The 27283-nt window shown below is 37.2% G+C and overlaps 1 protein-coding gene across 1 annotated transcript in view; it reads left to right on the top strand.

Annotated features, from left to right (window-relative positions):
* The window catches only part of wdr11 (WD repeat domain 11), a 188393-nt gene that overhangs the window by 23249 nt on the left and 137861 nt on the right, over positions 1–27283 (top strand). The window contains exons 6-8 of the mRNA XM_052089447.1: positions 16393–16558; positions 17727–17829; positions 19824–20028. Of these exons, the coding sequence (XP_051945407.1) occupies positions 16393–16558; positions 17727–17829; positions 19824–20028 (474 nt within the window). The remainder of the gene's footprint in view (positions 1–16392; positions 16559–17726; positions 17830–19823; positions 20029–27283) is intronic.

Raw genomic sequence — 27283 nt, forward strand, 5'->3', positions numbered from 1 at the left:
AGGGCGATGATGACATGAGGGAAGGGCGGATTGTTCCGCCACAATGCGTACATTAACGTTCTTGATGTGCACATCCATTGTTGTTGTTTCCACGTTTCTCTCCTGTTGTTTACTGATGATTACATGTTCTTCTAGTGATTCTTTGTGACAACAATGGCTCAGTGGTGAGTGTTTCTACCTGGTGGACCCACTAATTATTGCAAATAATTCCAGTCGCATGTGCAAACTTGAGTATGCACGGTTAGAACAATATGGCAGCATGCGTTCAGTGCTCGATACATCATTATAATTGTACTGTAAACTTTATTTTCTGTCCTAATGATAATTTCTTGTCAGGTTGTCCCATAAGACCCCATTTAGCTCTTGTATTGATTAAATTGTCACAGCACATGCAACCGCACTTCCGGGTTCTTCAGAGCAGTAGTTTTAATGATGGATATGAGCAGAGCTGCAGTTTTAATAATCTTTTTAATAATCAATATTTTTTATGCAATAATATGTTATTAATAGCTGTCATGAAGGGATATCTACGGTTTATAGCAACAGAATTGTTCAGACAGAAATTTGTACTTGATTTAATAGGCCTGTTTGATTTTGTCAGACATGCAATCAGTTGCTGAATACACAACACTTCTAAAGCCTGAAAAACATGGGATGTAAAAATAAACTACCATCAGACATGCAATACTGCTTAAATTATTTGTCCATATACAGTACAGTTAATAATAATAATATTTGACATATTCAATATTTACATGTAATAACAGACAGTTTCAATTGAACAAGTTGTTTAATGGATTCAGAATAAGTGCAATGAGAAATAGTAAAAAAAAATTTTCTTTTACAAACAGTCACTACATGCTGCAATGTTGGCGTGAAGGAGTCCTGTTCATCCCGTTAGATCCAAATGAGGGTCTTGTTCATATAAGATCATTGTTAGATATAGCTTGTGGTTACACTTTTGAAATTAAATTCCTTCTTGAAATGTTAAAGTACCACTAGCAGCTGCGTGGCAGTTGTGTCTTATTAGAGCAGATGAGGTAACAATGATGGTGTTCTGTGAAATGTCATACTTTGTCAAGTACTGGCAATGTTCTAATTCACTGAACTTGTTGAAATTTAAAGAAACTTTGAATGAAGTTTGAATGAAGCACCCATTGAAAGCAGTTCTTTTCTGTGGTGCCAACAGATCCCGGATGTGCCGCCACTAAAAATATGTTTGTAAACAGTAATTCAATCTATAAGACACTGTTGTAAAGACTGTTGCTTTGAGGTTGGTAATATGATTTTACCATGGTTAAGGGGGTTTTAGGCATTGCTACACCCCTTACTTGTGCAAAGAATACTGTAAAGCATGCCCTTTTATGGCATATTGCTTTAATAATTCATTAGGTGTTATCTTGAAAGTTTAAGGTGGTTACAATTTATTTATTGTAAATTAAACTGATTACACTTTGTTTTATTAGGAATTAGGAATACCTTTATGATGCATTGCGTTTATAAGCTTCTTTGTATCTGCCTTGGTTCATTCTGCCAACTCTGTTTCCACCAGTCAGTTTGTAAACACAAGGAGGATAGCCATGTCTTTGTGTTTTAACGATGGTATCACCATGGGCAGTGTGTGGGACGGAGCCTCATATCTGTGCCTGTAGAACACGTTTGTGTGTGTGTGTGTGTGTGTGTGTGTGTGTGTGCGCGCGCGTGCCTGCATTCGTGTGTGTGTGTGCATGTGCTGATCTGACCGTGTGTGTGGGGGAGTAAAGGATAGGAATCTTACAGCTCAGGGGACGCTGTTCTAACACTGTTATGGTGGCTGTTAGCTTTTTTGATCAGCTCATACTGTAGCAGCAACATTGAAGAAGGTCAGAGATCTAACAAATCCTACGCTTACATCCACTCATCATGACATAAAAAATAACAAATTCCAATGCTGGATCACCACACATTATAACACACACGATCAAAATTGAAAACTTCTGTTCAAGAACTTAAGTTGTTTCCTCTGTATTTGACATTTCTCTGTTGCAAGCCATTTCATCTAGTGGTGGGGATAGAATTGGCCATCGTTAAAAGGGGTGGGGACAAAATTGGCCATGGCAAAAAGTTGTTGGGAAAAACTTGGTCATGACAAAATAAATAAAAATGGTGGGTGCATAATTGCCAATTGCAAAAAGTGATAGGTACAAAATTGGCCATGACAAACAAATTGTGGAGAAAACATCAACCACGGACAAACGTTGTTGGTACAAAATTGTCACTGGGAAAAAGAGATGTGTACAAAATTGCCAAGGAAATAATTCTTCTTATTTTCTACTGAAGACTTGAAGACTGGAATTCCTGTTAATTTTGCTGCTACATCATCCAGTGCACTAGTTCATAATAATGTGTAGCAATACATTTATATTAAAATAATGTGTAGTTAGAGGTTTGTGTTTCTTTACATATTAAAGAGTAATTCCAATTAGTTCCACACATTAATGTAAAGATATTCTAAACTGATTATGTAAAAACAACATTGGTATCGGATCGGTATCGGCCGATACTGAGGTTTCCCATATCAGAATCCGATCAGAAGAGAAAAAGTGGTATCGGTGCATCCCTAGTTGCCACGGTGTACAGTGTAGTGTTGTCACGGTACCACAATTTCAGTAGTCGCTACCAATACCAGTTTCGATACCACAGCAAAAATATGCTAATATGATAATCTGCTATTGAACACAACAGTTTAGTTATTTTTAATTAGTTAAATAATTAGTTTATTATTATTATTTTCAAGAACTTTCCAGAACCTTTTTTAAAGTTTATTTAGTTTTATCATCAAAATGGTGTCTAATAAAAAAAACTAAAAACTTTTTAACATGTCAGTGCTTTTTTTTTTGCCAAACTTTTATTCAACAGATGTCTTGCTTGTGATACTTTATTATTATTATAGAGAATATTACATTTTACTATAAAGTTGTAATATACTTTTATTCAATTTCAGGCATCTAGATTTTATTTTGAATCGTGCTTTTATTGTGACTTTTTTTTTGCCGTATGCTTCACTTTTCTGGATAAACAGTTTGTGACACTGCGCAGTGTGATCATTGAAGACTTAAGTCATGTCTGAAATCTCATCTCTTTAAACTGGCCTTTAAGTCTGATGAATGAAATGTAGCACACAGTTTTGGAGTGTTTGTATTTTAGATTACTGGTGTTTGTGTATGTGGTAATTTTGAAATGTTGTATGTTTTAAAGTATATTACGGTGACACACTTTCGTTAACTGTTGTTTTAAATGCGATATAAATAAAGCTGAGATTAGATCGCAGATGCTGTGACTTTTAATTATAGAAATATATATTTTACGATTTTACTCTGCTTTGTCATCTCATACATCGTGAATGATTCTCAATGTTTGTGGAGTTTCTAGTGGATGAGATGTTGGATTTATTTAATGTACACATCTCTTCCACAGTAAGATTGCAGCCTGTTATCGTTTTAATAAATCATACTAGGGCATGTCATGATTTTAATATGGATTAGAATTATTGTCAGTGTACAAGAAGTAACAGAGCACGAACAAAATATTCAAAATAAGCTTGTGAGCATTTTAAAGCTGTCGTGTGTCAGTCAAACTGTGTGCTGGTACCGGATAGATTCGGTGCTCGGTACTGCAGGAACACTGGTACAGTTAGGCCTACAACTTTTTTATTTTAGTATCGACTTGGTACCGAAGTAGCGGTACTTTTGACAACACTAGTACAGTGTTACCAGTTTTACTTGGCACAAGGGACAACACCGATGTGAAATTTTATACTGGTGGAAACATTATGCATGGAACACTTTCTTATATTTTTAAGAACAGATGACAGAAAAGCCGTCTATGCGCATGTATGACAGGCTGTTTTTACGGAGGCATGCAGTCTCGTTGAACATACGCATGTAAAAGGCTCTCACTCTTTTGTTTCAGCCTTCTGAAATTGTTTTGCAAGAACAGTATCATCTATAAGATTGCTGCAAATGACCTCAGACATCTCATCTCATCTCAGGAGGTGTTTTGAGTTCAGTTCACTTTATTTCCACAGAGCAGTTCATTGTGAACGCAACTCTGCAGCCTATACATCTGTGATTAAAACATAAACAAGTTCACCTCGAACCATGATTTATATTTCAGTGATTCTTATCATCATAATTATTGTTTACATTTAGAATTGTTGTTAGATCTTAATATGTATTTGACATTTTTTGTAATTTTCCACCATTGTTATAGACGGATACTTGCCTGATGGTAAATGGAAAGGTGGTTTTATATATGTTTTGTTTTACCACTTAATTATTTTAATTGCTTTTTCATTTCTTTTGAAGTGCAATTTGAATTTAGAAATGTCTTTGGTTTAATTTTTCAATACCTTTAATTTTCAGTGCAAAATCACTTAAGCAAGTATATTCACCAATCCCTCAGCTGGGGTATATATATATATATATATATATATATATATATTTTTTTTTTTTTTTTAAATATCGTGAACTTATTTCTTGCATATCACCCAGCCCCAACACATTCAAAGTCATCACCCTTCTGAAAAGCAGCTCAAATGGGTCCTGGAATGAAAGGTAATAAAACACCTTGGAACACCCAGAAAATAAACACATTAAACTCGCAATAACCCACAATAAGTGATGTATTTGCCCGGACAACGAAATACCCGACCAGTAGCCCATGATTGAGAGAATTCACAGATGAAGTTAGTTCGTTGCTCTTCACAACTGTTTAAAAGCCATCTTTCAAAAACACACATTTTAATTGCAATTCATTTTTTTCAGTTTCATTAGAATTTTTGGTTAAAATAAATAAAAAATAAAGTTCAAAGTTTGAAATCAAGCTGCCTTGCATTATTGTGTAGGCCAGAGGTGCCCACACTTTTTTGTGTGATGATCTACTTTTAAATGACCAACTCAATAACACAGTTTCATTTAAAATAAGAAAATGCTTGTTGGGACTACTGCAGGTATCCCTAAATGGAATTCATCTTCTAATTAAAAATATATAATAATGTTCAATGTTGATATCATTCAGTTTTAAAACTAAACCCAAAACACCCACAGCACAATAGATTACAATAGCCAGGGCATTTATGACACAATTTACGAAATTGCGATATACTGCACGGATTAGGCAAAACTGAATGGAATCGGACAGTTTTGCCTAATCCGGGCAGTAGCATCGCAATTTCGCGCTCTGTTCTCAGAAGTCCTTGGAAGGCGTGTATGCGCAAACCTAGTTGTCATGGCAACTGAATAAACAATACATCGTCTGGGCAATATTTACTCGTTAAGTGCAAGTCAGACAGAAACTAAAAGAAGAAAAGACATTATATTTATTTTTATTAAAATGTAACGAAAGTACATTTAAATTGTGTGTGATCTACCTGCATTCTTGCGATCGACTGGTAGATCGCGATCAACGTATTGGGCAGTGGTGTAGGCTATTACTTAACGAAAATTACCCTGTAGTACCACCTAGTGTCCAATCAGCGGTAAAACCGGTGTTAGTGTGTTTGAACATGAACACCGCACCGGTGTGAAAATGATTATACCATAGCAAGTCTAGTGGGACAAAATTGGCTTCTGTCCAATAAGGACAAACATCTCCGATGTCAAAAGAATCCATGTTGAAGCAATTAATAGTCATCGGCATGCTAGAGGCAGACATGTGAGGCGTCATCACCATTGTCATTGAAAACACTGCCTATGCATTGCTGACTGCAAGGAGTGCTTTTGCAGGAGTGTGATAAGATGAAAGATACATTTTGTTAATTTTCATAGTTGTTGTTTTTTATTATTATGGTGGTTTGGTTTTTCTATTTATTTTCTTTTGTTTATGTTTTTCATTGATGGATTTGAAAAGCAACAGGATCACAGCATGTGCAATTTATATATGCATCATTTGTTTTCTGTCAGCGGTCCTCCTGGTAACAGCTTCAGCATAAATGTTTGAGAGAAATGGGGCATGTCAGACGTATGTTCAAGTTTTCAGTGGGAGAAAGTATTATTTCAGTTGAAATCGATGAGCTTGTTGGAAATTAGCATTTTGAACGAAATGCTATTTTTGAGGTTGTAAGTTAGGACTGGAGGCTAGACCTTTTATAGTTCTTCTGTTGTTGGGCCGCTGTATTCATTTGTTGCACTGTTTATCAAAGAGCTTCAAATCAGATGTTTCTTATACACCTCACAGACTATTCATATACATCTATTTAAGAATAAAACTTTTGTTGGTGAGTGAAAAATCTAGCTTCAAAGGGTCATAAAACACCCCGCTTTCAGATGAAGTCCTCCTCACAACCGTTTTGAAAAATGCAACTCAACTGGGCATGGACAGCGTGGGAAAAATTGGGTTGGACAGAGCAGTGGAGAAAAAGGGGGCGAGCAATCTATCGTCAGTCAGTTGCCCATGCCGGATCTCACTAAATATCAGAATAAATATGACTAATTGTAAGATTTGTATGGCTGGCAAAGTTAAAGTCCAGCTTAATTTGTTGAACGGCATCAGTTTTTTTTTTTCTTTTTTTTTTTTCTTAAAAGACCACAACACACCCTGTTTCAGCACAGTTGAGTTCTCGGCACATTTTCCAAAAGATGCAGCCAGTGGAGTGAGGGGAGAAGGAACACAACAACTGTCTGATCCAGTCACTTTTGCATTTTTTCACTAATGCAAATAACAGCATCAAGAATTCCCATAATTACTTGTAACAAAATGCACAAATAAATTCTACACTGTTTTGTAATCTCACTATACAGTATACAGATATCAACCCTCTCCACTAAGGCGCTTGAAGGCAGCGGTGGTCATGTGGTTTATTGAATAATCATGACACAGTCTCATTAATAATTATAAGACACTGATGATGTGATGATGCACTATAGTACAGGGAAACTTCACAATGTGTGACGTTGACTCTGTTGATTTTAAACCAGGAAGATGAAAATAGCACAAAACATCTCTAAATTATCCACTTTCGTATTAAAATTAAAATGAATGGATATTAATTACAGCCTTATTCCAAATTTTATTAAATTAATTATTTTTCTCAAAATTCTACAAACAATACCCCATAATGACAACATGAAAGAAGTTTGTTTGAAATCTTTGCAAATTTATTAAAAATAAAAAACGAAAAAAATAACATGTACATAAGTATTCACAGCCTTTGCTCAATACTTTGTTGAAGCACCTTTGTCATCAATTACAGCTGCAAGTCTTTTTGTGTATGATGCTACAAGCTTGGCACACCTATTTTTGGGCAGTTTCTCAAGCTCCATCAGGTTGGATGTGGAGCATTGGTGGACAGCCATTTTCCGATCTCTCCAGAAATGTTCAATCAGGTTCAAGTCTGGTCTCTGGCTGGGCCATTCAAGGACATTCACAAAGTTGTCCTGTAGCCACTCCTTTGTTATCTTGGCTATGTGCTTAGGGTCATTGTCCTGTTGGAATTTGCTTAAATACTGATACAGGCAAATTATCAGTACTGGTACTACTCGACCTCAGTGCTGCATTTGACACTGTCGATCACAACATACTTCTTGACAAGCTGGAAAACTGGGTGGGGCTTTCTGGGATGGTCCTAAAATGGTTCAGGTCATACTTAGAAGGGAGAGGTTATTATGTGAGTATAGGAGACCATAAGTCTGAGTGGACGTCCATGACATACGGAGTCCCTCAAGGCTCAATTCTTGCGCCACTGCTGTTCAACCTGTATATGCTCCCAATGAGCCAAATAATGAGAAGGAACCAAATTGCTTACCACAGCTATGCAGATGACACACAGATCTACTTAGCCCTATCACCTAACAATTACAGCCCCATTGACTCCCTGTGCCAATGCATTGATGAATTAAACAGTTGGATGTGCCAAAACTTTCTTCAGTTAAACAAAGACAAAACTGAAGTCATTGTGTTTGGAAACAAAGATGAAGTTCTCAAGGTGAATGCATACCTTGACGCTAGGGGTCAAACAACTAAAAATCAAGTCAGGTATCTTGGTGTGTCTCTAGAGTCAGACCTCAGTTTCAGTAGTCATGTCAAAGCAATAACTAAATCAGCATACCATCATCTGAAAAATATTGCAAGAATTAGATGCTTTGTTTCCAGTCAAGACCTAGAGAAACTTGTGCATGCTTTCATCACCAGCAGGGTGGATTATTGTAATGGACTCCTCACTGGCCTTCCCAAAAAGACCATAAGACAGTTGCAGCTCATACAGACCGCTGCTGCCAGGATTCTGAGCAGAACCAGAAAATATGAACATATCACACCAATCCTCAGGTCTTTACACTGGCTCCCAGTTACATTTAGGATTGATTTTAAAGTATTATCACTGGTATATAAATCACTCAATGGGCTAGGACCTCAATATATTGCAGATATGCTCACTGAATATAAACCCAACAGATCACTCAGATCATTAGGATCACATCAGCTAGAAATACCAAGGGTTAACTCTAAGCAAGGAGAGTCTGCTTTTAGCTATTATGCCAGCCGCAGCTGGAACCAGCTTCCAGAAGAGCTCAGATGTGCTCCTACAGTAGTCACATTCAAATCCAGACTCAAAACACATCTGTTTAGCTGTGCATTTACTGAATGAGCACTGTGCCACTGTGTGTCCGACTGTTTGTACTGTATTTTATTTTATTTTAAACTGTTTCAATTATTCTTATTTTTTTATTCTTATTTTAATCTCTTCTATGTAAAGCACTTTGAATTACCATTGTGTATGAAATGTGCTATATAAATAAACTTGCCTTGCCTTGCCTTGTACATTGCTGCATTCATCTTTCCCTCGATCCTGACTAGTCTCCCAGTTCCTGCCACTGAAAAACATCCTCACAGCATGATGCTTCCACCACCATGCTTCAATGTAGGCATAGTATTGGCCAGGTGATGAGCGGTGCCTGGTTTCCTCCAGACATGATGCTTGCCATTCAGGCCAAAAAGTTCAAATCTTTGTTTCATCAGAGCAGAGAATTTTGTTTCTCATGGTCTGAGAGTCCTTAAGGTGCCTTTTGGCAAACTCTAGGCGGGCTCTCATGTGCCTTTTACTGAGGAGTGGCTTCCGTCTGGAGTGCTGCAGAGATGGTTGGTTCTTCTGGAAGGTTCTCCTCTCTCCACAGAGAAACGCTGGAGCTCTGTCAGAGTGTCATCGGGTTCTTTGTCACCTCCCTGACTGAGGCCCTTCTCCCCTGATCGCTCAGTTTGGCCAGGCAGCCAGCTCTAGGAAGAGTCCTGGTGGTTCCAAACTTCCATTTACAGATGATGGAGGCCACTGTGCTCATTGGGACCTTCAGTGGAGCAGAATTTTTTCTGTACCCTTCCCCAGATCTGTGCCTTGATACAATCCTGTCTCGGAGGTCTACAGAAAATCCTTGGACTTCATGGCTTGGTTTGTGCTCTGACATGCACTGTTAACTGTGGGACCTTATATAGACATGTGTGTGCGCCTTTCCAAATCATGTCCAATCAAATTAATTTACCACAGGTTGACTCCAATCAAGTTGTAGAAACATCTCAAGGCACCTGAGCTCAATGTTGAGTGTCATGGCAAAGGCTGTGAATACTTATGAACATGTGATTTATTTATTTTTTTTCTCCCCGTTTTTATTTTTAATAAATTTGCAAAGATTTCAAACAAACTTTCATGTTGTCTTTATGGGGTATTGTTTGTAGAATTTGAGTAAAATAATGAATTTAATAAATTTTTGGAATAATCATTTCTTTCCGGATGCACTGTACATATCTGGTAACATCTCAGAAAATGTAGTTTAGTGTTTCAAAACCCTTTAAGTGATTTTTTTCCATTGAACAAGTCATGCTGCATGCACTTCAAAGACACAAACAAATGCAGATACACTTGGAGACCATTGTAATCAGTGATGGAGCAGATGGAGGGCAGATGTGTCCCCTTGAGTGTCATTTCATAAAAAAAAAATCACATGCAGCACTTATAACGTCAGTCTACCTGTCACGGTAGTCTGTTTCTTGCTCAGCGCTAAGGTTGTGGGTTCCATTCCCAGGGAACACATGCTGTGTGTAGTACTTATAAAATGGAAACTTTGAATGCTCTATAAGACACTTTGGATGACTTGCCAATTGCAGCGTCTGTCAAATGAATCAATGTATAGAATGACTAAATGAATATTGAGGCAGATATCGAGCCCCTTTGGAAACCTTTACATAATCTCTTATGAGATATTTGTGTATGCCGAATCACTTTCCAGAGCTCCTTTATATTATGTGCAGTTAAAAAGCAATTGATGTTTTAAATTTGAGACTGTATAAGGAGTAGGAGAAGGACCAATTTAAAAATAAATAAATGGGAGAAATTACAATGTTCAATATGGCATAGAAAAGTGATTTTAAGTCATATATTAGCAAACAGTCTTTCTGCATTAAAATATATTTATTAGAACAGAACTTGCATGCCAGAAATAATTGCATAAATAGAGTTCCCATAGTTTGTTTTCCATGGAAGATTTTATTTTAAATAACATACACTTTTAAGACAGACTTGTGATGTTGTGTAGGTGAGTATGTTTTGCATTGACATCTGCTGTTTTGATATTGCGCTCCTGATATTGGTTTCTGTTTTGATGCATTACATTTTTTTATTTTTGGCAAATTACAGATTTCTCGCAAGTCGGTAAATTAATCGGTCAAAATAACCCATAAGTCCTTCCTAGGAATTTTTTTTACTAAAATATTCAATTAGTAATTTTTATGTCATAAAGTTCCAGACCGAAGTTGATGTAATTCGCCTAAAACGGGTCAAATTGACACCGGGTTCTACGCAGAGGTGGGGGACTCGAGTTGCAAATTTAAGGACTTGTGACTGAATGAAGAAAATGACTTAACTTTGACTTGAGATCCAGCGACTTGAGACTTGACTTGACTTGAACTGCATGACTCGACAATGACTTTAATGTTTTTTATTATTATTATATTCAGTAACTTATTATGTAATGAAATGTGTTTAAAAAATATTGCGAAAAATTTCAAATTGGACTGTGTCAATAAAAAAAGTATGAAAATATGCAACGCAGATTTCATCAGACATTTAAAAAATCACAAGGAAAGGTAAGTAAATAATTTCACTATCCAGAAAGATTCATATGTAAAATTACTGTTCAAATGTGTGAGGGTTGTCAGTAAATTAAAATAATTCACGATTAATCTCATGTTTTATAGCATGTCAACTTTGAAATTACCTGACATTGCCTCTAAATGTGTGTGCCTTTTCTAAACCTTCTCAACAGTCAACAATATACCATAACCATTTGTTGGCAATATAAAAACATAACAGAGAGATTTGCAGTCACAAAACTTTATTTAAAACGTGACAAGTAGTACAAAATATACAGAATGTCTCGGGACAAAATCCAAGTGCTCTCATAGTGATTGTGACTTCTGTAGACTTTAACTAAAGCCCTTGAATGCAATACTTTTCTGACTATTTTATAGAAATATATCTCTGAATAGAACTGACTGTCTTCAGAAATGTTTAACTTTTCCCTCCATATAATGCGGGGTTAGGAACCTTTTTTCACTTTTTTTTGAAAGAGCCATACCACAAAAAAATTATTTACTATTTAAAAATTGTTTTTTTTTCAATAAAATGCTTATAATACCCATAGACTACTCAAAAACAAACAAATATGCAAATATTAACAGGTAACATGATGGAATGGAATATGCAATATGGAACATGCAATATGGAATTGAGCACACGCGTTTGTGTGGTTCTCCATAAAATTACTTGTTCAGGTTCATGAAAAATGTAACTGCTTTTGGGCTGGGCAATATGTAAAAAATATTTTCATGATAATCACATTTAAAATATCACGATATCTGATTATATGGTGAATATTTTTGCTTGATTGATTTTGCTTTAAAAATTACATTAATTTATTGAAACACGAAAAACTTAAACAAAAGACATTTCTAAATGCACCTTAAACGAAACGAAAAAAGCATATAAACACCTCCCCAAATCCAAACATTTACATCTCCAACGGCCCCATTTGCCATCATGCAAGTATCAGTATGCGGTAACAGGTGCAAATTAAGAACTAATGACAATTATAAATGTAAAGATATCATAATAAATATGCCTATTAAATTCAATGTGTTCCCAGAAAATGCTGCCAAATGTGTGTTCTTATCAAGAGTGTTTGTTTTCCTTTTGTTAATACAGTTTATGCTGCCTAAAGAAAATAAAATAAAAATAATTTTGGTTCAAGGTGAACATGTCTTGTATTACTTTATGATTTAATAATTTTCATCTTTGTTTTTTTTATATAAAGATGCCTGTATATATTACTGAACCTGCAGAGTTGCGTTCACAATGTGTAAGAGTGAACTGCTCCGTCACAGCACCTCACGAGATGATCGGAGATCATGTGCAGCATTCATAGACTACACTATTCTTCCAAACAGTTTTCAGTTGAATGAAACAGAGAAAAAGGAGTGATAACTCTTTACATACGCTTGATCCATGAGACAGAGTCCCGTTGCACGCCTCTGAACAAACAGAGAATCAGACACGAGCATTGACGGCTTTTCTTTTGTCTGTTCTTAAAAATAAATAAAGTGTGTCTTCTTGACTTTTTGATTTCTTGTCATGTGTCACTCTGAGACGTCTTACAGGTCACCCACATGTTGTGAGGAGATGAGCAAAAATATTCCTGCATGAAATACATTTGGACAAGGAGCTCGCAAACTGGATTGAGGCTCGTCGCATTTTGCGGGTGGCGGGTGCTATATTACACCCTGGGTGCACATAAAAATATAATGAACATTCATAAAATCACTCGTAGAAAATGCTCTTAACAGACCCTGAATGTACGTCTTTATGAGAAGCAATTTCATTTTATCCTCTGAGCTCACTTTACACACTCATCAAATCAGACACGCATCGGCAGCTTTTCTTTCGTCTGTTCTTCAAAATATAATCACGTTTCATCAAACACCTAACTTTTTGTCTAATTTCTTGTAATATATCACTCTGAGAAGTCTTACAGGTCGCCTTTCTCAGTTGCTTATCCATCAGCAAATTACTCTTCATGAAAAATCCACATTTTACGGGTGTTCATTTCAAACCTTGTTCACCAGGAGTAGCTATACGACAAATTCGGAAGAAAGAAAATCAAAACTGTCATTGACTTCAAGCTTTGCAATCACACCCACTTTGATTTGTCTGAACTGCACTTGAGACTTGACTCGAGACTTGATGTTAAGACTTGAGACTTGCTTGTGACTTGAACATGTGTGACTTGCTCCCACCTCTGGGTCTATGGATGAGTTAAAAAAAAAAATGTTAATATTCAAATTCCTGTAGAACTTCTCTATCCATAATCCCAAATATATATCTACCAATCAAAGAAGTTTCTGTTACCATGGAAGTGGAAATTTCAGCCAAACAGCTCAGCAGTGACTGCTCACCACCATAAAGCTTTGCTAGTGATGTAATCAAGTTTCCCAGCACTCTCAAACTGCTGATATATTTATATAGATTGTACACCTGTAATCAATGACTGTAAGTTGGAATGCCAAGGTGTACGTTTTTGTTGGTTAGATTACAATCTGAGAAAAAGCACGGTTATCCAGTTTTAAGATTATTTGCAAATTTTCTTATGCAAACAGCACTGAGACAAATAAAGTCAAATTATATCACCTTTAAGCGTGTTAGTGGAAATGTTTCTCAGGGATATATTGATGCTATGCGCAGCTCTACAATATGAAAACTGATGAAAACACAACAAATACTGTAAATAGGATGTACATAGTAAGAGACTCTCCAGCATAGGGCAGAACACATGCTTATGCTTACAGGTGAAACTCGAAAAATTAGAATATCGTGCAAAAGTTCATTAATTTCAGTAATTCAACTTAAAAGGTGAAACTAATATATTATATAGACTCATTACAAGCAAAGTAAGATATTTCAAGCCTTTATTTGATATAATTTTGATGATTATGGCTTACAGCTTATGAAAACCCCAAATTCAGAATCTCAGAAAATTAGAATATTATGAAAAGGTTCAGTATTGTAGGCTCAAAGTGTCACACTCTAATCAGCTAAACACCTGCAAAGGGTTCCTGAGCCTTTAAATGGTCTCTCAGTCTGGTTCAGTTGAATTCACAATCATGGGGAAGACCTGAAAACCATCATTGACACCCTCCACAAGGAGGGAAAGCCTCAAAAGGTAATTGCAAAAGAAGTTGGATGTTCTCAAAGTGCTGTATCAAAGCACATTAATAGAAAGTTAAGTGGAAGGGAAAAGTGTGGAAGAAAAAGGTGCTCAAGCAGCAGGGATGACCGTAGCCTGGAGAGGATTGTCAGGAAAAGGCCATTCAAATGTGTGGGGGAGCTTCACAAGGAGTGGACTGAGGCTGGAGTTACTGCATCAAGAGCCACCACACACAGACGGGTCCTGGACATGGGCTTCAAATGTCAAACGTCTTACCTGGGCTACAGAAAAAAAGAACTGGTCGGTTGCTCAGTGGTCCAAAGTCCTCTTTTCTGATGAGAGCAAATGTTGCATCTCATTTGGAAACCAAGGTCCCAGAGTCTGGAGGAAGAATGGAGAGGCACACAATCCAAGATGCTTGAAGTCCAGTGTGAAGTTTCCACAGTCTGTGTTGGTTTGGGGAGCCATGTCATCGGCTGGTGTTGGTCCACTGTGCTTTATTAAGTCCAGAGTCAACGCAGCCATCTACCGGGACATTTTAGAGCACTTCATGCTTCCTTCAGCAGACAAGCTTTATGGAGATGCTGACTTCATTTTCCAGCAGGACTTGGCACCTGCCCACACTGCCAAAAGTACCAAAACCTGGTTCAATGACCATGGTATTACTGTGCTTGATTGGCCAGCAAACTTGCCTGACCTGAACCCCATAGAGAATCTATGGGGCATTACTAAGAGAAAGATGAGAGACATGAGACCAAACAATGCAGAAGAGCTGAAGGCCGCTATTGAAGCATCTTGATCTTCCATAACACCTCAGCAGTGCCACAGGCTGATAGCATCCATGCCACGCCGCATTGAGGCAGTAATTAATGCAAAAGGGGCCCAAACCAAGTACTGAGTACATATGCATGATTATACTTTTCAGAGGGCCGACATTTCTGTATTTAAAATCCTTTTTTTATTGATTTCATGTAATATTCTAATTTTCTGAGATTCTGAATTTGGGGTTTTCATAAGCTGTAAGCCATAATCATCAAAATTATATCAAATAAAGGCTTGAAATATCTTACTTTGCTTGTAATGAGTCTATATAATATATTAGTTTCACCTTTTAAGTTGAATTACTGAAATTAATGAACTTTTGCACGATATTCTAATTTTTCGAGTTTCACCTGTATGTGCATTCCAGGCACAGAATGGTGCGCTTCTTTGAAACCAGAATGCTTGGCGTCCCTTCAAAAGTATGTATTGTGGGTGTGCAACGTGGTTTATGGCATCTAAAAGATTTTTTTTTCTTCTGGTACAGCTTATTAAAACAATCTGTCACACTCCACCATGAAGAATCTTCAACTGACTCCACAAAAATATTTTCCACAACAAATAAACCAGTGGACTATGCATAAGAATGGGTACATTGCTTACAGCAGGCGATTTAAAGTCTGATAATGACTCCGATGGAAATTTATTGTTGAATGTTGAGTTGGTGTGTGCAGCCTAAGATTCACCTGGTGATATCTGGTCAAGCACCACGTGGACTCTGTCCATAAACGTTGTTACAGCTGCACTAACCACACAGGCACAGATATATTCACATTTGGGCTCGCACGAAAACTCTTTTATATTATATACTGTATGTATACAGGCCACTGATATATATATATATATATATATATATATATATATATATATATATATATATATATATATATATATACATACAGTTTATTATTTTTGTCACATGTAAATAAAACATTTCATGGTTTCAACCATAGATTCTAAATTTTTATAGATAGATTAACCATGACATTTTTTGTATTTATTTAGGATTTCATTGATCTCTGTTTCATGGAGTCAGTAGTTCATTCCTTCTCAGAGTTTAGGAATACAGTCTTTTTTTCTGATGGTCTGATATTTTTTGCTTGGAATCAACAAGTCTTTCTTGCCTATGCAGAAAATGAATGGTGGAACAAAACCTCTGGAACCAAGTCTGCTCGAAAAGTGGGAGGCAATTGTTCACTATATTTCCTAGATAGAAAATAGCTCCCTGGGGTTGTTGCCAAGATGTCTGCTTAGTGGACTCACTTGTCTTGAAGGGACATTTTTAAAATGGAATCGTGTAATATGTGATGGCATGCTATCCGTACATGTGTGTTTTTGTGTGTGTGCACAGGGCTGAAGCGGTGACTCTTAATGACTGTCTCCAGCTCTCATATCTGCCGTCTAAGAGGAACCACATGCTGCTGCTTTACCCTAGAGAAATCCTCATCTTAGACCTGGAGCTCAGCCAGACTGTTGGAGTGGTGGCCATTGAGCGCTCCGGTGTGCCCTTTATACAGGTGTGTGTCTGTGTGTGTGTGTGGTAGGGATGAGACAATCTGTATGCCAGCAAATGTGTCATTCTTACAAACAGTTTTATATGTTGATTTTTTTTTTTTTTTACAGTAAACTTCTGAATGATTTTAGGCATTATAGCAGACAAATAATGTCTTCGTAGGTGAACTGTATACTTTATGTGCCACTAGCATCACCAGATGGAATTACAAAAATAATTGCTGTTTTCCCAAACACCACCCTTGTGCGATGTGTTACAATCACACAGTCCCACCCCGAACTCATGTCAGTGGTTGAGGTAATGATGCTGTGTCAGGTTGATTGGGATGCTCAAACAAACATAAATGTTGAGCAAAAGTGTTTACAGTCTTCAGGGTTTACATTACAAGCCATGTGCTCAAGGTCATAAAACTACAAGGCAAGATATCTGTGACACGACCCGAACTGGCTCATTTACTTCATTGGTTTGAGTTAATTTTTCAAATATAATTTCTGGTTTGGGTTGGTGTTAATATTATTATAATAAGTGTATGATATTATATACAGTATATATAAAGGTGCCTTTATTCATTTGTGAATGACTCAAATGCAAAAAGATGATGCAAGTTTGTATATTCTGAACTGTGCGTTTAAGTGTTTTTGTGTATGAAATTGTATTTGCAGTTCTGATGAACACATTCTCTCTTTGTCTCTCTCTCTCTCACACACACACACACACACTCATTCACTCTTTCTCCCTCCATGAGTCTTAGTGTTGTTAAGTGTCATAAAGCACATGTTAGAAAGGCAAATTGCATGACTGATGGTGCAGCTGCAGGCACTCATACACGAGACTAGACTGACCGTGAGCATAAGCCAGCTACACACACACACACACAAACACACACACAAACACAAACTTGTTTTTTTATCATTGTGGGGACTCTCCATAGACTTCCATGCATTTTATGGATTTTATACTTATCTAATGATAATTTCAATCCCCTAAACGGGCATTTGACTTGGAGCTACTGAAACAAGGTTTTTGTAAGGAGTGGTTTGTTCAATTTTGATGTATGTTGAAGCTTCATGTAGACATTAAAAACAACACATAATAACAATAATAACAAGACTTAGTTGATTCATTTATTTTCAATAACAAATTTATTTTTGTGTGTTGTCTTGTGTGTGTAGGTAATCCCCTGTGCCCAGAGAGACGCTCTCTACTGCCTCCATGAGAACGGCTGCGTCACACTGCGTGTGTGTCGCTCCACAACACTTTCTCCTGATGAAACAGGCAAGAAAGGCCCACCTGCTTGCCCATCCATCTGTCCGAGATTCATATACAATAGACCGCTCTTTATAGTTTTAAATTGTTTCAATTGAATAGCATTTGGAGCCAACATTTGGGAAAGGATTATTTTGATTAACCATCAGATTGAATTATATAAGATAAACATTTTCACCATCTAATACTGATTTTCTGCTCATCGTATGCCGCACACACCCGCTGCAGAGCGCTACTTGCTAATACATGTCTGACAGAAGTGCTTAATGCAGACTATACTTTTAAATGTTGTTTTTTGTGAATTAGTAATCAAAGTCTTTTTCCAATCCATCATACAGCCTTGATGGATATCACACCGATGTCTCAGAGATCAAAGTCTGCATGTTTTACCACTTTCATAACTGTCACGTCCATAACAAAGAGATATGACATCCGTAACATCCGTGTTTTTTTTACCCATTTTTGTTAAAAACGACAGGAATTAAAAGGGCCAAGTTGTCTTTAGAGTGCCAACCCCTATAGATTCTGTGACTGTTATTATTTCTGGATTGTACCTTTCAGGTCACAAAGTTTTTACAAAGTGCTCATTGTCTTTTATTGCCATGTCTATACTGCAAGAACATTTGCTGATCTAAAATGGGAAAAAATGCTTGTCTATATATAAAGTCCAGATTCTATTTGCTGGGGTTTGTGATTATACAAACACATGCTTCAAATCAATGGCAAAGAGTACTTTATATGTGAAGTTAAATTCCATGTCTTAACTGCAAATGCCAGGTTTACAAATCTGGAATTGAACAATTAGTTATTGTCTAATAAAATTATCTTCAGAATTTAAAGGTGCTATATGTATGATTGACAACAAGCATTTGAAATAGGTACTGCAGTCCAAATTCAAAATATTGGAGAGTTGTATGCCCCGTCCCAGACTCAAAGCTCATGCGGGTTGCCAGAAAGTTGACATGCAAATTAGCCATCTCATCTGTTTTAAAGGATTTCTGGGCTTTAAGCTGTCTCCATCTTCCAAAGGCATCTTCAGTATTTATCCTTGTTTCACGTCGCCTCTGGTCATGGTGGTTTTTAGATGGATGGCAAGGCTTTTTAGGTCAGGTGGAATCTGTTATCTCTGATCCAGTTTGTTTGCTGGCTTCCATGGCTGCAGCACGCAGTGTTTTTGCCTGCAAACTTGTTCATTATCTGGCAACCCGGCGGTGTCGAAATACTATTGGTGAGTGGACAGTGGGCAGGATCACACAGGCTAAAATATAAACAGAAATTCCAGCCCAGAGTGGAAACTTCAAATTAGAATATACTGGCTGTAGCATTGTTATCAAAGAAGCCAGTATTACATCTTAGCATTTTTCCTAATTCTCTAATGACATATTATGTACATTTTATGATTTAGTGCAGTAAAAATATTACAGATAGCACCTTTAAGGCAAGGGACATTCCTTTGCCCCAAATTATTAACTGACTAGCAATAGCAAGCCGCATATCATGTCATAAACTAAAGGCTATAGTGTGCAACATTCTCCGGAAGTAAAAATCCCATAATATTTTTTTCCATAGGTATCTTAAAACCTTTAAATAAAAACATACTTACTGCAAGATCAGAGGTTGTTAAACAATGTTATATGCTGCTGTTGAAGCCATTAGTCTGTGTTATTTCAACTTAATAACAAAAATCATCATGTTTAATAGCAGAATTTCTGGTCAAGAAATACTCTATCATCTACTCTTTTATGAAGGAAAAAAGAGTTCAGGATCAAGAAGGCTGAAGAAGGGGGTGTGCACTGTTGTGCTCTTTAGCTTGTAAAAAAAGAAAAGAGCCCTTCAATATGTTTACAGAATTTTAACATGGATCTTCTAATAAGATTGTAGAGCTAGAATGTTTTCCATTTTATAATTTGCTAGTAGTCAGTCTCTGGTGAATTATGTCCTAATGATGAGGGATGTGTTTTGGAGTTTCCTGTAAACACGGACCATCTTCTGTGTTTATGCAGTGACGGATCCTGAACAGAGCACGCAGGAGTTGGTGTACGACCTCCGTTCACAATGCGATGCCATCCGCATCACTAAAACGGTGCGGCCGTACCGTGTGGTGATCTGCCCTGTTAATGAGAACAGCGCTGCCTTAGTGGTCAGTGATGGCAGAGTAATGCTGTGGGAACTCAAAGCCCATGCCAGTAAACCTTCATCCAACCTGAGGTATGGTTCATTAAACATATAAAACAAAGCAGCTACAGTATACGGGTACTTTGATTAAAGGTCAACTGTCAAGAAATAATGTAATTACTTACGTAATTCTGATGTTGATGCAATGAACTAGACTTCACAATATTAAGATTTGTAGATTTGCCTTGAGATGCTGTCTGACTGAAATTAAGGTGAAGTGTGTCCATTTGTTTAAGTGGTCTGACATATAAACCTCTAGGTTAACCAATAGTTTGGGACAGGACTACATTTTTGTCTGACCAAGTGCAGACAAGGCAAGTCTTTTGGAAAATAATATAATATACATAAAATATAATATATTTACTCTAGTACTTAAAGCCTTTTTTGGGCCATTAAGATTTTGTACTGTACATTGTGACATTATTTTCATGGCAGTTAATAATTTTACCCACCAATTGTCTTTACCACAATGTAAATGTGTGTGTGTGTATATATATATATATATATATATATATATATATATATACACAGTTGAAGTCAGATGTTTACATACACCTTAACCAATTACATTTAAACTTTTTCGCAATTCCTGACATGTAATTATATCAAACTATATTAGAACTTTCTGTCATATGTCAGTAAGGTTCACTACTTTATTTTAAGAATGTGAAATGTCACAAATACACTTTGTTTGTATTTGGTATCATTGTCTTTACATTTTTTAACGTGGGTCAAACTTTTTGGGTAGCCTTCCACAATCTTCTCACAGTACAGTGCATCTGGAAAGTATTCACAGTGCTTCAGTTTTTCCACATTTTGTTATGTTACAGCCTTATTCCAACATTTATTAAATTCATTATTTTCCTCAAAATTCTGCACACACCTGTCTATATAAGGTCCCACAGTTAACAGTGCATGTCAGAGCACAAACCAAGCCATGAAGTCCAAGGAATTGTCTGTATACCTCCGAGACTGGATTGTATCAAGGCACAGATCTGGGGAAGGGTACAGAAAAATGTCTGCAGCATTGAAGGTCCCAATGAGCACAGTGGCCTCCATCATCTGTAAATTGATGAAGTTTGGAACCACCAGGACTCTTCCTAGAACTGGCCGCCCGGCCAAACTGAGCGATCGGGGGAGAAGCGCCTTAGTCAGGGAGGTGACCAAGAACCTGATGGTCACTCTGACAGAGCTCCAGCGTTTCTCAGTGGAGAGAGGAGAACCTTCCAGAAGAACAACCATCTGTGCAGCACTCCACCAATCAGGCCTGTATGGTAGAGTGGCCAGACGGAAGCCACTCCTCAGTAAAAGGCATATGACAGCCTGCCTGGAGTTTTTCAAAAGGCACCTGAAGGACTCTCAGACCATGAGAAACAAAAGATTGAACTTTTTGGCCTGAATAGCAAGCGTCATGTCTGGAGGAAACCAGGAACCACTCATCACCTTGTAGCGGATTGACTGGGTTTTTCTTCTGGGTGCCAACTTATAAGTAAATTATAAGTACATTTTTTAATCTTAAAGTCAATCATACAAAGGTTCCAACTTGGTTTTTTAACAGATGAACCATATTGAACATAAGACAATCATATTACAGATAACAATAACCTAATTTGCATTGCATGAATTTTTTTTATAGTCATTTCATTCTCCTACTATAAAAAATAAAAACAAATAATAATTCATAAACAAAAAATAATATATATATAAATTCCTCGTGAATTCATTTCTCTAATACAGTTTTCTAGAGGTACATCTCCTACACCTGATTAATTCATACAATTGACCGTTGATCTGTAACCATTAACAATATAACTGGAATAATACATTTGTTACTCACAATACAATATTAAGCCATCAAAGATTTATAACAGAAGTTCAACACGCATTGATTCAGTCTACACACTTCGAACATTCATGATTCAATGATTCACTTCAAACTCTTCATGATTCATTCAACAGTTCAAATTCTCAGGATCTCTCACTGTCCAACAATTCAAAAGTCTCAGTTCAAAGATTCAATGTCTTAGTTCAACGATTCAGTGACTCAATTCAAACGCTCAGGACATCTCACTGTTCAACAATTCAGTGACTTGATTCAGTGACTCAATTCAATGCTCAGGACATCTCACTATTCAACGATTCAATGACTCGATTCAATGACTCAATTCAACGCTCCGGACATTTCACTGTTCGGCGATTTAGTGACTCAATTCAAACACTCAGGATATCTCACTGTTCAATGATTCAGTGACTCAATTCAAACACTCAGGATATCTCACTGTTCAACAATTCAAAAGTCTCAGTTCAAACACTCCTCAGCAACGGAACAAGCAAAGGTCCTCAAAAAAGAAAAATAAACAGTGAAATACTTGTTGGAAGTTCGGTCTGCACCAGAGTTCAGCGGTAATGGAAAACCGGAATTTCACTTCACATCAGCCATTTAGTTGTCATCTCTCGTCTCGTGGTCAGTATTGTTCCATAGCGAACTGCCAACCGTAGCTACCTGAATCCGGCTCAATCACTGTGTTTAGACTTCCAGTATTAATCTAATTTTCACCTCTAACCTCCAAGTTCAGACAAAAATACCGTTCAGGTTAGTGAGTAAAGTACATTCTCTCTCTAGCTACCCCCTTTCCATTTTGTTTCTTTACTTTTATACTCGCAACTCTCTATGACAACATCGCCCTCCTGTGGACATCAGCACCATTTTTGGTGACAACTTCCAGTTCGTCACAACCTGGCAAATACCATCCCTACAGTGAAGCATGGTGGTGGCAGCATCATGCTGTGTGGATGTTTTTCTGCAGCAGGTACGGGACACTAGTCAGGATCGAATGAAAGATGAATGCGGCAATGTACAGAGACATCCTTGATGAAAACTTGCTCCAGAGCATTCTGGACCTCAGACTGGGCGAAGGTTCATCTTCCAACAGGACAACGACCCTAAGCACAAAGCCAAGATAACGAAGGAGTGGCTACGGGACAAATCTGAAGGTCCTTGAGTGGCCCAGCCAGAGCCCAGACTTGAACCCGATTGAACATCTCTGGAGAGATCGGAAAATGGCTGTGCACCAATGCTCCACATCCAACCTGATGGAGCTTGAGAGGTCCAGCAAAGAAGAATGTGCGAAACTGCCAAAAATAGGTGTGCCAAGCTTGTAGCATTATACACAAACTTGCGGCTGTAATTGGTGCCAAAGATACCACTGTTGGGCCCTTGAGCAAGACCCTTAACCCTATCTGCTCCAGGGGCGCTGTTTCATCTCTGACCCCAGCTTAGTTGGGATATGCGAAAACAACTGCATTTCATTGGCTCTGTACCTGTACTCTGCACAATGACAATAAAGTTGAATCTTAATCTTAATCTTATTAAAGTTGCTTCAACAAAGTATTGAGCAAAGGCTAAAATGTTATTTTATTTTATTTTTTTCCATTTTTTTATTTTTAATAAATATGCAAAGATTTCAAACAAACTACTTTCATGTTGTCATTATGGTGTATTGTTTGTAGAATTTTGAGGAAAATAATGAATCTATTCCATTTTGGAATAAGGCTGTTACGTAACAAAATGTGGAAAAAGTGAAGCGCTGTCAATACTTTCCGGATGCATTGCATGTTGCTGGAATTTTGGATCATTCCTCCAGACAGACCTGGTGTAACTGAGTCAGGTTTGTAGGCCTCCTTGATCGCACATGCTTTTTCAGTTCTGCCCACACGTTTTCTAATTGTCATTATGGCCAAACAGTTCAATTTATGTCCACATGTGCACTTGCAACTATAGTCTGGCTTTTTTATGGTGGTTTTGGAGCAGTGGCTTCTTCCTTGCTAAGCAGCCTTTCAGCTTATGTCGATATAGGACTCTGTTTATACAGTATAATCTATATCTACAGATATAGATACTTGTCTACATGTATTCTCCATGTATCTTCACAAGGTCCTTTGCTGTTGTTCTGTGATTGATTTGCACTTTTCGCACCAAACTACGTTCATCTCTAGGAGACAGAATGCGTCTCCTTCATGAGCAGTATGATGCTGCGTGGTCCCGTGGTGTTTATACTTGCGTACAATTGTTTGTATAGATGAACGTGGTACTTTCAGGCATTTGGAAATTGTTCCCAAGGATGAACCAGACTTGTGGAGGTCCACAATTTTTTTTTCTGATGTCTTGGCAGATTTTTTTTGATTTTCCCATGTCTAACAAAGAGTCACTGAGTTTGAAGGTAGGCCTTAAAATACAGCCACAGGTACACCTCCAGTTGACTCCAATCAGAAGTTAAATTAGGCTTGACATAATTTTCTGGAATTTTCCAAGCTGCTTAAAGGCACTTTAGTGTATGTAAACTTCTGACCCACTGGAATTGTGATATAGTCAATTAAAAGTGAAACAATCTGTCTGTAAATAATTGTTGGAAATATGACTTGTGATGCACAATGTAGATTTAGACATACATAAATATTTGCATAGATAACAATAATTAAATATATAATGATTAAATACTTATAAATGGTTAGATTAAAATAATTATAAATTAAATATATATTATAAAAATGATAAAATAGATAATTAAAATACATTACTTAATTGTGGCACACGTGTAAAGCATTTAAAAAGACGGTAACACTTTACAATAAGCTTCCATTTGTTAACATTAGTTAATAATATTAGTGAACATGACCCGACTTCGGATAAGCGGTTGAAGATGAATGAACTAACAATGCACAATACTTTTACAGCTTTTATTAATCTTAGCATATTAAATAATTTCAACATATTAATTTCAACATACATTTCTCAAATCAAAAGTTGTGTCTGTTAACATTAGTAAATGCATTAGGAACTTACAAACAACAATTAGATTTTTATTAACAAACATTAATAGATGCTGTAAACAATATATTGTTAATTGTTTGTTCATGATGCCTAATGCATTAACTAATGTTATCAAACATAACCTTATTGTAAAGTGTTACCAAAAAGTGGCTTTAGTATGCAATATTTTATTTATTTCCATATTATTGAACTTATGTCTTTCAATCCATTTTGCCATTGAATTTGTCTATCATCCGAGATTTATTATAAGGGCTTTTCTAAGGATGCATCATTGCACACCTGTGCGTCTCGTTTTCGTCACGTCATAAACACCGTTTTCTAACATTAACTGAAGCTCCTAACCCATATCTGAATCATTTTACACACTGCACTGCTGACACACGATTGTCTGATTAGATAATCGCATGGATGATTGTTGGTATCAGATGGGCTGGTTTGAGAATTTCCGTAACTGTTGATCTCCTGGGATTTTCACTCACAACAGTCTCTAAAATTTACTCTGAATGGTGCCAAAAAAAAGAAACATTCAGTGAGCGGCAGTTCTGTGGACAGAAATGCCATGTTGATGAGAGATGTCAACAGAGAATGGGCAGACTGGATTGAACTGATAAAGTCTACAGTAACTCAGATAACCGCTCTGTACAATTGTGCTATTCAGAATGCAATTCTGAGATGCGGGTTGGTGCTGTTTTGTACAATATTAGGCAGGTGATTTTAATGTTGTGGTTGATCAGAGATTTTTGTGGTAAAATGTGTTTATGTGTCTTGTAAGTAATGTCACAGTGCACAAAATCTTAATGTATCAATAAAGACATGTATCAAAGTTTGCACACTGTTGCTCCCAAACCAATGTAATTACCTTATCAAGAGTTTCATTCTTATGAAGATCATGTAGCTCAAAGTCACTTTCGTTTCTCTCTTGGTGAGGTCATTAAATAGTTTTGGGAGCAACAGTGTACTTTGTTGCATGCTTCTATTTAAACTTTTTTTTTTTCTTTGGTCGTGCAATAGGATTTCAATAATTTTTGTTTTGTTCAATTAATTGTGTGTACTAAAAAATTTTCATTTTCTTTATGTAAATATAATTGAATATTATCATTTTTTATTTCTTTGATTTGGGGTTAAATATGACAAGGACATTTGTGTATTACATTTACACGTGAAACTCGAAAAATTAGAATATCGTGCAAAAGTTCATTAATTTCAGTAATTCAACTTAAAAGGTGAAACTAATATATTATATAGACTCATTACAAGCAAAGTAAGATATTTCAAGCCTTTATTTGATATAATTTTGATGATTATGGCTTACAGCTTATGAAAACCCCAAATTCAGAATCTCAGAAAATTAGAATATTGTGAAAAGGGTCAGTATTGTAGGCTCAAAGTGTCACACTCTAATCAGCTAATTAATCCAAAACACCTGCAAAGGGTTCCTGAGCCTTTAAATGGTCTCTCAGTCTGGTTCAGTTGAATTCACAATCATGGGGAAGACTGCTGACCTGACAGTTGTGCAGAAAACCATCATTGACACCCTCCACAAGGAGGGAAAGCCTCAAAAGGTAATTGCAAAAGAAGTTGGATGTTCTCAAAGTGCTGTATCAAAGCACATTAATAGAAAGTTAAGTGGAAGGGAAAAGTGTGGAAGAAAAAGGTGCACAAGCAGCAGGGATGACCGTGGCCTGGAGAGGATTGTCAGGAAAAGGCCATTCAAATGTGTGGGGAGCTTCACAAGGAGTGGACTGAGGCTTCAAATGTCATATTCCTCTTGTCAAGCCGCTCCTGAACAACAAACAACGTCAGAAGCGTCTTACCTGGGCTAAAGAAAAAAAGAACTGGTCTGTTGCTCAGTGGTCCAAAGTCCTCTTTTCTGATGAGAGCAAATTTTGCATCTCATTTGGAAACCAAGGTCCCAGAGTCTGGAGGAAGAATGGAGAGGCACACAATCCAAGATGCTTGAAGTCCAGTGTGAAGTTTCCACAGTCTGTGTTGGTTTGGGGAGCCATGTCATCGGCTGGTGTTGGTCCACTGTGCTTTATTAAGTCCAGAGTCAACGCAGCCGTCTACCGGGACATTTTAGAGCACTTCATGCTTCCTTCAGCAGACAAGCTTTATGGAGATGCTGACTTCATTTTCCAGCAGGACTTGGCACCTGCCCACACTGCCAAAAGTACCAAAACCTGGTTCAATGACCATGGTATTACTGTGCTTGATTGGCCAGCAAACTCGCCTGACCTGAACCCCATAGAGAATCTATGGGGCATTGCTAAGAGAAAGATGAGAGACATGAGACCAAACAATGCAGAAGAGCTGAAGGCCGCTATTGAAGCATCTTGATCTTCCATAACACCTCAGCAGTGCCACAGGCTGATAGCATCCATGCCACGCCACATTGAGGCAGTAATTAATGCAAAAGGGGCCCAAACCAAGTACTGAGTACATATGCATGATTATACT

The sequence above is a fragment of the Xyrauchen texanus genome, chromosome 24 (genome assembly GCF_025860055.1).
Source record: "Xyrauchen texanus isolate HMW12.3.18 chromosome 24, RBS_HiC_50CHRs, whole genome shotgun sequence".
Classification (NCBI taxonomy): domain Eukaryota; kingdom Metazoa; phylum Chordata; class Actinopteri; order Cypriniformes; family Catostomidae; genus Xyrauchen; species Xyrauchen texanus.